The 17,224-nt window shown below is 35.0% G+C and overlaps 1 protein-coding gene and 2 long non-coding RNA genes across 5 annotated transcripts in view; 2 read left to right on the forward strand and 1 right to left on the reverse strand.

Annotated features, from left to right (window-relative positions):
• LOC127902342 (uncharacterized) overlaps positions 1 to 3,876 on the forward strand; it is a 35,556-nt gene extending 31,680 nt beyond the window's left edge. The window contains exon 2 of the long non-coding RNA XR_008054724.1: positions 3,287 to 3,876. This is a non-coding gene — a long non-coding RNA (uncharacterized LOC127902342). The remainder of the gene's footprint in view (positions 1 to 3,286) is intronic.
• Positions 1,196 to 17,224, reverse strand: part of LOC107176807 (putative disease resistance RPP13-like protein 1) — a 35,050-nt gene continuing 19,021 nt past the window's right edge. Inside the window, 1 exon segment of the mRNA XM_052441240.1 lies at positions 1,196 to 3,304. Within this exon segment, the coding sequence (XP_052297200.1) occupies positions 2,341 to 3,304 (964 nt within the window). The 3' untranslated portion in view covers positions 1,196 to 2,340.
• LOC127902345 (uncharacterized) lies at positions 8,415 to 10,595 on the forward strand. Of its 3 annotated transcripts, XR_008054730.1 has the most exons (3): positions 8,492 to 8,750; positions 9,004 to 9,070; positions 9,351 to 10,595. It is a non-coding gene; the product is annotated as an uncharacterized LOC127902345 (long non-coding RNA). The 3 variants fall into 3 exon arrangements; XR_008054728.1 differs by lacking the exon at positions 9,351 to 10,595 and having other exon boundaries at positions 8,415 to 8,750; positions 9,004 to 9,160; XR_008054729.1 differs by lacking the exon at positions 9,351 to 10,595 and having other exon boundaries at positions 8,415 to 8,750; positions 9,014 to 9,160.

Consider the following 17,224-nt stretch of genomic DNA (forward strand, 5'->3'; position numbering starts at 1 on the left):
ATTATATTAACCGTGTCCAATCATGCTATTTTAATAAAGAACACTTGAATAATATTTTCATGTCCAGCATGTAAAATTTCAAAACAATTTTTGCCAAAGTCCTCCTCGGCTAAATTAATTTATGCATTAATAAAGTCCTCCTCTTCTAAATAATACAAAACCTGTTACGTTGTTCTACCATTTTTTTTTTTAAAAGCATTCTACTATTTAATAAAAGAATTCGAAAACTCGTTCTAGACATACACCGAACCATATTAATTTAAAACAGTTTTCAACTGAGATTTGAAATTACACACACAAACACACCGAGTCCTTTATATAAAGTGCTTTTAATAAATTATGGTCGGTTTACTATTAATTAATCAAATTTAATTTACTCAAATTACTCCTGTACACGATCAAAATAATATCAATTCTATGATATATATATACGTGCACATACATACAAAATGTAAATAACTTTCAAATATAAAATATTTAAAATAGACGAAATAACTTTCAAATGTTTATTGTATTTTGATGGGTTTTTGAGGATGGTTGTATGTATTAGCAACAACAAGGTGCTTTTTATAAATCCGGGTCCTAATTTTGTAAAAGAAATTAATACTCTCGGTTTATTGTTAATAAAAAAGAAAAAAGAAAAAGCATTTTTCTGTGGCATATATTAAGCATTTTAAGAAAAGAAAAAATTACATTCCAATTCATGAAAGACATTCCTTCTGTCATATTGATGTGTTAATAGAAAGATCTATGTAAATTATAACAATTTTGATGAATCTAAATATTTAATAACCGATAAATTATATTTATAAATATTAATACCGGTGGCACATAAGCACTTAATTCAAGAACTCGCCTATAGTGCATTAATTTAAAGAGTAGAAATATTTAATAAATCATGCCCGCTTTACTATTAATTAATAAAATTTAATTTACTCAAATTACTCCTCTACATGATCAAAGTAATTTCAAATATACAACACACAAAATGTAAATGATTGAAATATAAAATATTTAAAATAATCACCCCACTAACAATTCACCACAAAGATTATAAATAGTCGAAATAATGATAATCTAAGGGGTCCGGTCATAATAATTTAAGTTTTATTTATATTAATTATATAAAAAAGAGTACTCGAGATTATATATATCCAACAGCTAAAATTTCAAAACAATATTTGCCAAAGTCTGATGAAGAGAATACATATATATAACATGCACTTGCACACATTCTATTGTTTAATTAAAAAATTCGAAAGCCCATTATATACATGATAAAGACTTACCGACACCGAACCATATTCATTTAAAGGAATTGTTTTCAACTGAGATTTGAAATTTTTTTTTTTGAAAAGAAACTTCTATTAATTCTGAGATGATAACAGATACATGACTTGTAGAGGGTATGAACCCTTCCATACAACAGTTTCGCATTTCTCTAAAGCTAGTTTAGCTAGAGAATGGGCAATGGCATTGCAAGATCTATGTGTATACACACAACTAACATGATCGAAGCTTTCTTTCAATTTCTGAATTTCCAATACTACCCAATAGATCTCGGATCTGCTGCCCTGACTGTTGTTTACTAAACAAACTACTTCTTGCGAGTCTGACTCCAAAATTACATCTGTCACATGTGCATCTTTTGCCACCTGCAAGCCCCATTCCATAGCTTCTGCCTCGGCATAAGCTACACTTCCATGGAATTTTGAGACCTTGATCGCAGCTGCTGTCACTTGCCCCGTTTCATCTCTAATCACAGCCCCCAGCCCAGCAAGATTCTTTTCTGAGTTGGTAGCGGCATCAGTGTTGATCTTAACAAAACCTTCTTGAGGGGGATTCCATCCCAGCTGCGCCACTTTCTGCTGCTTTCCATGGCTTACAGCAACTGAAGGCTGCACTCTCTTATAAGCCTCCATCACAGCTTCAGCTTTAGCCACAACAGATTGGGGGTTCTCTCGCTTGCCTTTGAACAGCCATTGGTTCCTTGCATTCCACTTTGCCCAGAGAATCGCGGCAAACAAATCTACATCAGCTTTGCTTCTCAATCTTTTCACGCCATGCAACAAGCTCAAAACATCCTGCCCAGGGGCTGCTTGAATATCATTATCAAAAAGGGATAGTCTCCAAACCTTCTTGGCTGCTTTACAATCAACTAAGGCATGAAACAAATTCTCTATTCCCATTTTACAAAGCTGGCAGGTAGGCTCTTGGACAATCTTCCTCTTCCACAAATTCTCAGCTGAAGGAAGTAAGTTTTTGGCTGCCCTCCAAACAAAAATTCTGATCTTCTTCGGCAAAGCAAGAGACCCAATTTTTTCTTTTTTAAAAAAATTACTAATAATAAAATATTTCAGTCGTCCTCTGTTCGGCTGTCAAAAACCCATTAAGATCGATTTGAACAGAAGGTATATGGGTTAACAATCCTCCATCCTTTCTGCACTTCTCTTCCATCAACGGACAGCGATAGATACTTAATTGCAAAAGTGAGGAAGGCAGGCCCTTCTCCGGAAAGTATTTGAGCTTGGGACAATCCACGAGATTCAAGTGGGTGAGGTTTTGAAGATCAACAATTGAAGAAGATAGGCGTTCCAGATTTGGAAAATCTACAATCCTCAGAGATGTTAGAGAGGTAGGAAGAGGAAGCGCGGTCCCTAATCTTTTGTCCTCTAGTGGAAATGACACCATGTCGTCATCACATCCTTCGATTGTAAGATGTCGCAGAGAGGAGAATCTATGAAATCCCCGACCCCGCTCAATCATTGACTTCCAAATCTCCATATTACCCCAAATATGAAGTGAATGAAGGTTGGTGGGAAGGCCATCTTCTTCAAGGCTTGGAAGCTCAACTCCTCTTCCTATTGTTAATTCTTGAAGAGAGGTCAGATTGTGCAATCCCTTGGGTAAGGCCTCCAGTCTCTCACACCCATAGATCCTGAGCTTACTCAGTTTCGCACAAGGCAATCCCCCTTCGGGAAAGGACACCAGATTTTCACATTCCCATATTTCGATCTCTTGAAGCTGGCCGAGATTATGTAAACCACTCGGTAAAATTTTCAGATTTTCACACCCAGAAATATTGATTGTTTCAAGAGATGTGTTGTTGTCCAACCTTTCTGCTATTGACTCCAGCTTTGGACAATACCAAACAAAAAGGGACTTAAGAGACGGAGGTAGATTGCCAACTTCAAGGGACTCAAGCGTGGCAGGTAACTCGTTTTGTGAAAATATACATGTCAGTGATGGACAATCCCTAATTTCTAACTTCTCAAGAAGAGATGAGGTGTACCTTCTATTGCTGCTGCTGCTGCTACTCTGGATGCCCTCTTCCACTGTCAAAGTCCTTATATTATCACAACTAAGGATGTCCAACCTCTTAAGGCTCCGTGGTAGCTGGACTCCAGCAAGATATGTCAACGTACGACAATGCTCAATATACAAGGTCTCGAGAGATGAATTGGTGTCGCACATCCATGCCTCTGGTAATGATTTCAGTGCGTCACAACCTTCAATCTCAATTATCTTCAACTTGGAAGGCAGAGCAACCTCAGGAAAGGAAACAAGGGAACTGCACTTGTAGATTTCTATCTCTCTCAAGGAACTGAGGCTGAGAGATGATTGTGGCAGCTTCACAAGGCCTTCGCAATAACTCAATCTTAGATATTCGAGTCTGCATGACAACTCGCAGAGCTGCTGTTGTTGGTCTTTCTCTTCCTCCGCCACCAAGGATTGAAGTTTGGGACAGCTTGTAATCGTCAGTCTTCTGAGAGAGCAAATGTCTTGCAGTAATTCGTTATGACTCTTCCAAATATATGTCTGCTCTTTCATATCATTTATCTTCAATTCTTCCAATTTTGGCAGTCGCGGCTTTAATGGCCCTGCGAGAAACAGTTGATTTGATGTATCTCTACAAACCACTGAATTCTGTGAGCCGAGATGATCAGCTGCACTTCTCCACACAACCTTTTTACATCCACCAATTTCAAATTTGCAAAGAGCTGGAAGACTTGTAACTGAAACTGACAATTCTTCACATCCTTTAATAACAAGCTTCTCCAATGCAGGAAGGTGCTCTGGAAGTGTTCCTTGCAGTTTAGAACATCTTAAAATGTGAAGCTCTCTCAATTTAGGAAACCCTTCAACTCCTTGACCGGATCCATGAGGAATCCAGTCTTCCCATTCTTCCATGTCTTCAAAACAAAGAGTCTCCAAGCATGGAAAAGGAATTGAAGCAACCTTCCCATAGAACTCTGGATCAAATCTCCTTACGCTGCTCATTCCACATACTACAAGATGCTTTAGAGAGGGTAGTTGCCCGACCAACGGCAGGGCAGTACACATGCTACAATATTCAAATTTAAGTGTTACTAAATTTGACAATGAGGAATTTCCTAACCAAGTTGAAAAATTTGTGCCTCCATAGCCGCTGATACAAAATTGTTCCAGATTTTTATGGGGTTTTAGCATGTCAAGCACGCCCTCTTCAGCTTCTGCCTCCCTTGAAGATGAACCATTAGTATTGCGAGTCCATCGAAGCCATAATTCTTTAAGATTCTCCTTTCTATCCAATTGAGCGTCCTCGGCATCAATAATGTGTTTTACATTCTCCAAATTTGAAATGCAAAGTGTCCCCCCAAGTTGTGTCAAGGACTTTAGCTCTCGTAACCGGGAACCACTGTCTTTTCCCACAACAAAATTACACAACGTCTGAAGACAAGTCAGCCTACCAATTCCGACTGGCATTTCCTCCAACGAAGATGTATTTGAATTATTGAGATGATGCAATTTGATGAGGTTTCCCATGGCTGCACACAACTTTTTCAGTCGCCAACAGCCCTCCAACAGAAGGGTGTGCAAATTGTAAAGCTTGTTGACTGATTCAGGCAGAGTTCTAATCTCAGTTCCAGATAGGTTAAGGTACCTTAAATACCTCAAATCACCAACTGAATCCGGCAGCTTGGGGATGAAATATCCACACAGAGAGAAGACCCTCAATCGTTGGAGTTTGAACAACTTAGGAAGAATGCTAAGAGCAAAGTATCCACGCGACCTATTTGACCGCCTTACTGGTAGAAAAGTTCGCAAATGCTGGATATTGTACAAGTCTTCAAACCTTTTACCGCCTTCATAATATTCAGGAATGTATGACAGATGACGAAGATTTCTGGAAAAACTTTGTTGCTTGTTAACCTCCGAGGTATACTCCATTGTGAAGTATATCTCCCCCGCAGCCCATTGAGCAAGGTCATTGACGAGGTCGTGCATCACAAATCGTGATATACCGTTGCTTGATTGCTGGAAAAAAGATCTTGCACGTAGCTCTTGAAAGAACCTTCGACCTAGATCTTCACTTGGATTCCCGCTCTCTCCGTGATCCAAGAAACCCACAGCACTCCATAATAAAATTATCTCCTCCTCTTCGAATTCATAATCCTTTGGAAACAATGAGCAGTATGCAAAGCACTGTTTCAAAGGTGCCGAGAGATAATAGTAGCTCACTCTAAGCGCCGGTATAATGTCACATCTCTCTTCTGGTAAATCCCATATGTTGCAACTGAGCACACCTTCCCAATCACTTCGGTCACATTTACCACGTAAGAGTCCACCAAGTGTTTTCGCAGCTAAGGGCAAGCCGTTGCATTTGATCACTATCTTCTTGCCAATTTCCTCCAATGACTTGTTTGAACTGAAATCTCTTGTCCCCAAAGAGTGTTGAGCGAACACGGACAGACAATCATCAAATGACAACTTTTTCAATTCATAAGCTGGAGCAGTTCCCATGATGGCTGCAACCTCTTGATTACGAGTTGTGACAATAATCTTACTTCCCGGTGCGCCAGCTTCAAACGGACGGCTCATGTCAACCCAATCATTGTATTTCTCATTCCAAACGTCGTCTAAAACAAGCAAAAATTTCTTTTGAGATAACTTCTTCTTCAGCTCCTCTTGAAGCAAATTTAAATCACTGTCATCAATAGTCTGCTTAGTAACGGATCTTAGAATTGTTTTTGTTAGCCTCTTAACGTCGAAATCGTCAGAGACACAAGTCCATGCCTTGAGATCAAAATGATCCTGCACTCGCTTATCATTGTAGACAAGCTGAGCAAGAGTAGTTTTGCCCATCCCGCCCATACCTATAATAGGAATAACAGAGAATCCACCATCGTTGCTTAAATCATCCCTCAACAGCAGTTCAACAACATCCTTCTTTTCTGTTTCCCTGCCATATACTTTGGCTTCAGTCACTAAAGAGGTTGTCTCTAGCCTTTGACTGGCTTTTTTGGACCCTCCAGCTGAACTTTCTTTCAAATCTAGCAAGTTTTTCTGTGTCACAATTTCTTGAAATCTGCTGTTGATCTCTTTGATTTTGGACATCAAGCCATAATCGAACTGAATCGATTGTGGAGTAAAAGTGGTGCAGCAAGCAGGAATGAGCTTCCGAAACTTACTTGTTCTTGTACGACTGCTACTGGGTTGATCATGAGCAGCAGCTGGTTCTCCATTTCCAAGCAGCAAGATCCTCCGGAGAGCCTCAGTTTGAAACTCATCCAACAAGTCTTCAACATCATAAGCCAAGTTCTGAAGCTTGCCAAGCCACTTCTTCACAGACCGATTAGTCGTCTTCTTCTCCTCAGCATCATCAAGCACCGCCTTGATCATCTCCAACATATTCTCCCACTTCATTAGATCGTCTTGGATCTTCTCTTGGCGTGCAAAAAACAGAATCCCCTCTGAAGCTAACTTATTGACCACCAAATCAACGGACGCCGTAAGGATTGCCTCTCCGATCATTGACATTTTTTTCTTTTTTTTGGGCAAAGGAAGAAAGGAGCAGAATTATGGGTTATGGAAAGCAGAATGAGAAAATTGAACGGGTGAGAAAATGGATAATTAAGCAGAATGAGTTTGTGATTGTGAAGGGTCTGGCCCAGCTAGAAATCACGCGTTTATACTTTATTGACCAATGACTAATAATTTGGCAATTCACCCATCACACCACCACTTGGTAAGCAAAATGAAAATGCTTAGTAATTAATAAGTGTCAAGGGTCAACCAAAATACGACGTAAAATGTGGCAAGTCTCCCCACTTGTTTTCCTTGCAGCTAAGAAAAGAAAAACACAGCCCACCACCCATTAATAATTTAGCAATTCACCAATCACCACCACTTGTTACGAAATTCCTTCCGTTAGATATTCGTATAGGTCAAGCAGTTAATCCAGTGTCAATTACTTAGAACCTTCACTTTACAAATCTTCAACTCATAAACCAAGATAAATCAAAACGTTTCTCTCTCTCTATTTTTTTTTTTAAACTCCTAAAACGTTTCTTTTTAGAAATATTTTACTTTATTCATCTAATATGTTATCTAACAAATAGACACAGATGAAATCACTCTAAAGTGAAGATGAAAGGGGAAAAAAACATTCCAACCACCAATAATTTATTCCGCTAACGTTTTCAAAATATTGTTCTTTATAATTGAACAGGAAATAAGACTAAGTTTTGGACATTTTCATATTCACTTACTTTCAAAAGCAGTATTTCGAAACATTTTACAGAATCAAGTAACAGTTATATAACGAGAAAAGTGCAAAGTTGTGTAATTCTAATGTTTATTTTATCACTGACACTCAGATCATTTTTTATTTGGGTCGCCAACTCACCAATGAATCCATGATTGAATGAGTGTTTAGAAAAAAAATCAATAAAAAACAGTTTTTCTTTTGGTCGTCGAAATATAGTAAGTGAGAAAGATTATTCTGTTTTTTTTGTTAATTAGGTTAGTAATTATGATTGAGTGACTCAGAACTATATTCTAGATTGAGAATCAATGGTTCTCCCACACTGAGAGGCTGTAAGTTTAAGATTGTCGTTTGCTATTTCATCGACAAGAGAACACTTGAATTTATTAAAAGGAGAAGGCCATAAAGATTTTCCTTTATGAGAAATGTATCTGATCATTCCTTTTTACTTGAAAATTTCATATATAAAAACTCATTAATAAATGACAGAATATACATAAATTATTAATTCATTTGATAGTTGATTATCGAAGGACATGTGACCCATGGAAGCATGCAGTCTATAAAATAATTCTTTTTTTTTATTAAACAAAAAATTGGTGATGTTGAAAAGCAATATTATTATTTCTCTAATTGGGGTGAACATTCATAAAAAGAATGCCGTATGAAACTAAATTATTAATTCGTTTGATAGTTGGTTATCGAATGACATGTGACCCACAATAAATAGTTAAATTTGGCGGCAACAATAATTACAAGACGAACTTAAAGCAGCGCATAGGTTTTCCTTAAAAATACATAAACAATTCGATATTTTTTATTTGACAGTTTTTAAGAAATGTCAAACATATATGACATTTTGTGAAAAACTGAGTAATTGTGAAATATAAATGATAATTTATTTAAACGTCAAATAATTGTGACGTTTTATCAAATAAGTGATAAATATCTTACATATTTATTGAATAATTATCATTTACCTTTTCCTTTTATTGACTCGAGCAAAAAAAACAAAAAAACTGACTATACTGCTTTTATTTTCGTTCTTAGAACAGATTTTAGTTTCTTTTGAGAAAATTCAAACTCATTCCCATTACTTTCTTTTCAATAATCACCTCTCAGTTTTTCATCAATCACTCAATTCCGAATTTCATCTCCATTCTCTTTTGAAGAAGAACGCACGAAGAATTTTAGCTTGCTTTTGCTGCTTCTCGAATATTGGGTATTGTTTCCTTTAATTTAGATAATTGTTTTTTATATCTCTCTTTCTAGTTTGATAATTTATGGTTATACTTGAATTAATTGTATTTTTAATCAACCAAGGTTGATTTAATTGATTCCAAGTCTCAATTTCCTGTTCAACAATTTTCATACTCAATTTTGAAAGAATCAATGTATTTTATCTTTGGTTAGTACACTTCTGTTCAATTTTTGTTTATTTAACTTAAGATATCTTTTTCTTTCTTTTCTTCAAGCAAATTATAGATTATATTGAGAACAGAGTTTTCTCCTTAATTCCGCCAAGAGCAACGTTGATTTCAGGTGATAATTGAATGTGTAATATTTTCAATTGAAATTAATTGAGTCTCGTGATAATAATAGGGATTTGAGATTTACATCCTGTTGAAATGATTTTAGAGTGTTCTGTTATTTGAATGCGCATTAATTGTTTGATTAAATGTCTCTTTAAAAGATTATTTTTGTTTTTAGCAAACATCTTAATGCACTTTACAAATTGAATCCAACAAGGGAAAATTATAGAACTGCAGCAGTTTTCAAATTGATTGCATATTAGAAGTAATGTTAATTTATGCTGCAACAGTTCAATGGGCTGGGCACAAGTTTAGGACTTCAGTTGCTCAATTAATGAATCCACCACTCATCAGACTTGGAACTTATATCTATTGAATCAATAAAAATAGTTGATGGAATCAATGCCGAAAGCTTCATTTGATATTTATTTATAACATCTGTTAGATTCTGGACAATCACAAAGATATAGTAGCAGAAACTATGTTAGAGACACTATAGTTGCTTAATTAGTGAAATTGTGCTCTCATTGCCCCCTTTTTTTGGTTGATTCTATAATTTTATTAGTTGTTCTTGTGGTTGTAAACAATATCAATTTCTAATATTAATAAAACTGAATGAATAAAATGCGATGCATTTGCAGGAAAGTTAATAGTTTAAATATGGATAAATCTTGGATGTTGATGGATAGAAGGTCTATAGAATATGAGAACATGGTAAATGAGTTTCTCAAGTTTGCAGTACTTCATGCTAGTCATCTTGAGCTTTTGAGATGTCCATGCCAAGCATGTCTTAGTTTATAGGCTCAAACAATTAACAGTATAGAAAATGCATGATAGAACACAGAACTCATATTTTAGCAACAATCCTCAGCTCACTGGCCCTTAGTTCAGAATGACAATTCTTATTAGCCAAAGGTTCAAAATGATTTTTAGTTGTTTATAAGTAGAGAACTAGATCAACAAATAATTGAAGACCTGCAGCTTGGCTATTGAACTATACGATGATGCCAATTCGAAGACTACAACTTGGCTCTGCCATTCGAAGTAAGCAACGCAGCTGCCCAAAGTCTGCCAAACCAAGAAAAATAAAGACTTCTCCTTAGCAATTAAGTTAATATAAGGAATGTTGCATGTCCACAAAACTAGGTAGACGCAACTGGGACTTCAATATATATATAGATATATATATATATATATAAGCATTTCCTAGATCAATATTATTCTCAGTAACTGAATATTGAAGCTGACCATCACATTTAATAATAAATCAATATCAGGAATGTTGTTGAGGAGTATTTTGATATTTACAAAAGTGTTCAAAGTAAAAATTGATTTCTTAAAACCCATTAGCTAGCGCACATAATAATGGGGAGAAAATTTTAGACTACGAATAGTCCCACCCATTTAATAATATTCTTCAATCAATTATGTTTACTTCAAAAAAAAAAAACCATCTCTTTATTACTTTCTAACTATTCATATTAATGTGTTCATAATTATGAAGAACCGGTGTAATTTATATGATGTAGGAAGCACATTAGTCAAAATCATCAGAATCTCAAAATTTCGTGATGTTGTGCCAAATATGCAAACCAAAGCTTCCTACATTCTTTGTACGTTTGTGTTAGTTACAAGCAATCACAGTGGTAAACGAAAAAAAACGAATTAAAACACATGAGGAGATTTAAATGAAAATGTCTTAATCATATATCGCATGTAAGACCTTTTGTACTCAAAACTGATCAGCACCCATTCTGCCCGCCGTGTGATCACATCTTGAAGGGAGTGTTGCTTCAGCATTTTTATCATTTTTACTATTTCTAGGATCCATTTTGTCACCTCCCTCCCTCCCCCCGGTTTCTAAAATAATTATATAATAACCATATAATTATTGGTTGTTCTAGCAAATAAAAAAAAAAAAAAATATATATATATATATTAATCTTTTAATAACATTATCACTTTGTCAAAATAAAAAATCTCCTCATTAAATAATTATATTATATATATTCATTTATTTATCCAAATAAAAAAGTATGAAGTCAAATAGTACACAATAATTTAACTAATTTGAATTGGTTTATTTTTAATGAAACAAATAACATTCCTAAATGCTTCTCTTGATCCTTAATTTATTGATAATTTTGTCAATTTAAGGTCGGCTATATATTGATTAAATTACAAGCTTAGACTATCGAAAGCTGGTTACAGTTATGGAGGCAGGAAAAATTTTATTGTACCAGAAATTTTTTCTACAACAGTCCATGCAAAGTAAACATTTGTAAGGAAATTGGAGAATAATTACAAAGCCAACTAAATTTTATGAGAATCAATTTGGAGTTTTTGTTAATCGCCATTTTGCGTTCATACAAAGCAAGTGTAGATACCGGCACAATAAGCTAAATGCAAAATCCAATGTAGGACAGTGGGGTTGGGACAACGAAATGGGGAAATGGGAATCTAGGTAATTGCACTGAACCTTAAACTGAGAGTACGGGCACTTAAAATTTTTAAAGTGTCTAATAAGTTTCAGCTAAAAAGGAAATAGGCTGTAAAATTGCTAAATTCATTTTGATTTCTAAATTCATAAATAACCTTAAAAGTTCTCTGATACAACTTGTCAATAATGGTGAAAATTCAATTTCAGAATGACAATTCTTATTAGTGAAAGAATCAAAATGATTTTTAGTTGTTTATAAATAGATCACTAGATCAACAAATAATTGAAGACTGGCTTGGCTATTGAACCATACGCGGCAATTCGAAGACTGAAACTTAACTCTGCCGTTCGAAGTAAGCAACTCAGGTGCCCAAAGGCTGTCAAGCCATCAAGACAATACGAAGATACAACATCAATAATAATTACATATTACACCTACCCCAATAAGAAATTAGTTAATACAGTCCTAGAAAGAAATTTACAAACCCATGCTGTAGGAATAATTAATTAATTTATACAGTTCGGTACTCATTCCTCTTCTGTTTCAAATCCATATCCACTGCTCTGCCATTTATTACTACGCAAGGTATATGGGTTAGCAAGTGCCGACATTGTCCTCCATTCTTTATGTGCCTTTCTTCTATCAAGGGACAACCCAAGATCTCTAATCGCAAGAAAAATATTTCAAAGTAAAAAGTGATTTCTTAAAATCTATTAGCTAGTGCACATAATAAAAGGCCATTCATGGTAAATTTTAGATTACAAGTAGTCCCAATAATATTCTGCAATCAATTCCGTTTATTTTAAAATAAAAGAAATCCATCTCTTTATTACTTTCTAATTAGTCATATTAATGTGTTAATAATTGTGAAGAACCAGCGTAATTTATATGATGTAGGAAACCCGTTAGGCAAAATAACCTGAATTTTTTAAAGTAGGGGCTAGACATATTGGGCATAACCTCAGTTTCTGTTACTTCTTTGACCCTGCCTAAGCTCTTTTATGGGCTAATATCAAAATTTCGTGATATTGTGCCTAAAGAGCTTCCAATTCAAGGAGCTCCCCTGTTTTTGACTGAAACATATGTAATCCGAAAAATTTATAATTAGATAAATCATTCAAAATCTCCCTGAATCTAACCCACATTTCTATGGTTTAATAACATATCACAAAGGTGCCTAATATAATGAAATTAGCACTAGTTCACGAGATTGCCATTATATATTACAAGTCTTTTTATGATGTAGATTAGAAGGGAAAATACGAAGGACATATTATATATTATATATGATTGAATTTAATCCATGATAATTAGACAAAATAACACTAATCTAGCTAACTAATCCACCCATCATAATAATTTGATTTTCATTATTTTATTGTGTCCAATCATGCTAATTTAATAAAAAAAATACAGAACACTTGAGGATTTAGATATTCAACAACTTTGGCCAAGTTTGAAAAAGATTAGAGCTTCCTTCATGCTTTGTGTTCTTATGTTACACATGATCATATTATGTTACATTTGACAGAAAACTGAAAATTATTGAAAAAAAAAAATCTTAGTTAGCACATTATCAAAATGAGAGAATAATGCACACACATCACAACAATGTTTCTTTCATTTTGAATCTATATTTACAAAACTTGTATCCGATGGTTTACATTTGTTTAATCTAACGGCTATAACATGTGTACTGTCAAAACGCTACAGCTGCCATCTCTGTTTGTCCTTGTTGCATCCTTGATCTTATATTATCCTGGAGATTATTGAATGTTCGTCTCATTCTCATGTGCTCAAGGGTCCTTTCTTGAGACATTTCAGAAAACACCTGATTCATCCTATTAAACATCAGCATCATTAATCAGTAAATGATGTAAGATATCCCTGTTTTGAGAAGTCAACATAAATCAGTCACCTTAGATTTTCTGAGTCTCAGAGCACAATGGGTGATGATTTTATGAGAAATATTAATGTGCATGCATCCCCTGAATTAGCTAGTGCTGGTTGTCATTTTCTTCTTTCTTTTGGTACTGTTTTAGATTTTTAATCAATCAGATTCAGCTGCATGTTTGCTTTTAGTCCAAACCAAAATAAGATATTAAGTACTTTTGTCAGAATAGACGCAACCAAAATTCTATGGGATCTGTAGTTCATGCAGAAGCGGCCGAATGCTTCCGGCAACTCAGGCAGATAGAACCTTGGTTGATTCGTTTTTCTTCATCTGAAATTCTACCTAATGCCTATCCTCTTAATTGGTTTAAATTCTTCTTTTTTTTTTCCTTTGAATTGTTGATTTAAAATGTCTTGTATGCAAAATTTATAATTTCGGATGATGATAATCTTGTTTAAGAAGAGATTTCTAGTTACGGCAGCAGCGTTCTTGATCATGGCGTCACAAGCACGTGCTCTGGTTTGCTTAGTTTCCTTTTTGTCTCTGATATTTTCTTGGTATTGTGGGATATTGTTTCTCTTTTGATTTTCTGTTTTTGTTTGCTTAGTTTCCTTTTTGTCTCTGATATTTTCTTGGCATTCTTGTTCTCTCTTATAATAAAGTGCTTTTGATAAATTCGCCTGGTCGGTTTACTTCACTGACCATTAATGAGCAAATCCTCCCAGTGACCCTCAAACTCTTCTACACAATTATAATAATTTCAGTTTTATATATACAAAAATGAACAGCTCTCAAATATATTATTTGATAATGACAAAAACAACAATTCACTCCAATAAATCTCATAATAAATACATGATCTACATTGCAAGCCTTTTTAGGACGCATTCAAAGAGAAAAAAGGGGATGGTCGGTTGGGTTGCTTGCAAAATTATTGGTGCGGGAATCTACTTGTTTTTGTTTCACTTTATTAATTAATTACCAAAGCAAACACGTCATCATTTGAAAAAGAATCACTAGCACCAGCTTACGAAAAATAAATTTGTAAGACATATTAATTTCAATGAAAATGTAGCGTGATTATGTTATGAATTTATTAACTTCATTAATAGTGAAAATGAAGCGTGATTTTTGTGTCTATCACCAAAAAGTAGAGTTCTTACTTGATTGAATAGTATCATATTACATCACAGAAACTCTCTCAATTATTGAAAAAAGAAATCTTAAAAGATCCCTACTCTCTGCTTAAAAAAATCTTAAAAGTTTTCAATTATTGATAACTGAAAATTATTGAAAAAAAATTTAAAAGAGATGTGTTGAATTGTGAAATTAAAACTGAGTTTCAGACATTTCTGACATGTCGGTTTATAACCTTGATTGTGCATGCCCTCTCGGTTGCTTGATGAAACAGGAGAATATTGACATCTGTGTATTATCGTTTACTTCCTGCAATTAAATCACATGTTGTTCACGTGATTCCATTTACTCTATACGGCACATTTGGCAGTCGTTTTGGTCACTTACCGAAGCACGGGTTAAGTACTTGATTCAAGGTTGTTAACTGACCTTTACAAGGCGGGAAAAACAAACCCGGAATGCAGCTAGTGAGTGGGGGAATTTTCTGGACTCTTCATGATATGTATATATAGTCTTAGAGGCTATAGTTGAGACATATGAAAAGCTTGTAACTTCTTAATGTTTGTAGTTTGATCTCGGTGATGGAGATAAGATTGCTGCCCTGTTCTCCAGGCCGAACCACTTAAATTGTGCCTCTGTTTTGCTTGATGACTACCAGTGGTGAGAAAACAGCTACAGAACAAATCAAGCTTGATGACTCAAATATTAGGGAAGCCATAGTCAAGGCATCTGGTTTATGCATCAACAGTGGTTCGTGGACTAGAATTCCTAGCTATTGCCGCTTCACAATTGCACTGGAAGAAAGCGAATTTGATCGAGCTTTGGATCGCATAGCTAAATTCAAAAGCATCGTACAAATAGTTAACTAAAAAACGGTATTGTCACTTGTCATGATTTATTTCTATTGCCTGATGATGATACCCATCACGCCTTAGTTGTCGTGAATAAATCTAAAATCAAATTGAACTGGTTTTTACTGGTTAGCAACATTTGTGACGTTTTGAGATTATAATATATGACAACACTGATTAGTGTTGTCTCCCATGTGAATTGAGACAAAAATTATTTTCCCAATTGCTCTTTCATTTGAACAATTCCACTGTAGATTTATAAAATAATGATGAAATTGTGTTTTATATTAAGTTACGAGTAATTGGTTAAATATTAATACAAAACTATTTTAAGTAACATGTGGCATATTCTCATTCTAGCCAAGCTTCAGAACATTCTGCAAAACGTTTAGTCTCTACGCAGTGCTAGAATTTTCCCTAAGTTTCTATCGCAAAGACTTCTAAAGAACTATTCAGATATTAAGCTATAATCCAGTCTAAAGTGTATATATCTCTCTAATTCACCTCCCTCCATTTCACCAGAAAATCAACGAACACTTAGCTTCAAACTGAAGAAATTGTAAAACTGAATAAATGCTGCTGTTTGGCAGCTGAGAAAATGCAGAGGAAAATTCTTTATTTCATTAATGAATTGATATTTTGTACTTAGAAACAAACACGAAACGTGCAGCTATTTATACATGCTACACTTACTAACTAATTGCTTACTAACTGATTATTAATCACAAGCTCACTCAGCTAATCAATAACAGAACACAGAGTATGCATTGTGAGGTTAGTTAGGCTGGTAATTTCTGCTGACGTGGACCTTCTGACGTGGCACTAATGACAGCTGATAACTTGACACGCTGACTCTTCTTCTTCACTTCTGCACAATGAGCTATCTTCACAGCCCCCCTTAAACTCAAAGGACATGAAAAGACATTGAGTTTGTCCCTTAAATAATTGAATTGAGGAGAAGATAAAGGCTTGGTTAAGATATCTGCAATCTGATCTTCACTTGGCACATAACAGATTTTGAGATCACCAGCTAACACTTTGTCTCGATTAAATGAACATCAATCTCAATGTGTTTGGTTCTTGAATGGAACACAGGATTCTTTGCTAGTTCTGTTGCACTTATATTATCACACCATATTGTTGGTCTCTCTACACAGCATACTTCCATTTCCAGAAACAATGACTTCAACCAAGCTATCTCTGAAGCAGCTGAAGCAAGTGCTCTATATTCACTCTCAGGCTGAAGACTTAGTGACTACTGTTTGCTTCTTTAAAGACCATGAAATCAGATTGTTTCCAAGATACACACAGTAAGCTCCAATCGACTTCCTATCATCCAAGTCACTTCCCTAATCTGCATCAATGAATGCAGTAATTTTCAAATCACCATCCTTTACAAACTTTAAGCCATAATCCTGTGTCTCCTTCAGATATTTAAGAACCCTTTTGCAAGCCATGAGATGTTGCATAGTTGGTGCAGAAACATATTGGCTTAACTTATGAACAGAATAAGCAATTTCTGGTCTTGTCAAGATCAGATACTGGAGACTACCTACAATGCTTATATAATGAGTTGCATCTTCAACATAGTAACCCAATTCTCCTTTAACTATCTTCTGCAACTTTGAGTCCTTGCCACTGCACATTGGTGTTATCACTCCTTTACACTCAAGCATGTCTACTTTAGCAAGCAAATCTCTGATATACTTCTTCTGAGACAAATAAATGCAATCCTGACCATACAACACTTCTATACCAAGGAAATAGGACAATCTTCCTAGATCTTTCAATGCAAAAACAATATTAAACTGTTGAATGAATCTGTCCAATTCTTCACTGTT

This window comes from Citrus sinensis, chromosome 5 (genome assembly GCF_022201045.2).
Source record: "Citrus sinensis cultivar Valencia sweet orange chromosome 5, DVS_A1.0, whole genome shotgun sequence".
In the NCBI taxonomy this organism is placed as follows: Eukaryota; Viridiplantae; Streptophyta; class Magnoliopsida; order Sapindales; family Rutaceae; genus Citrus; species Citrus sinensis.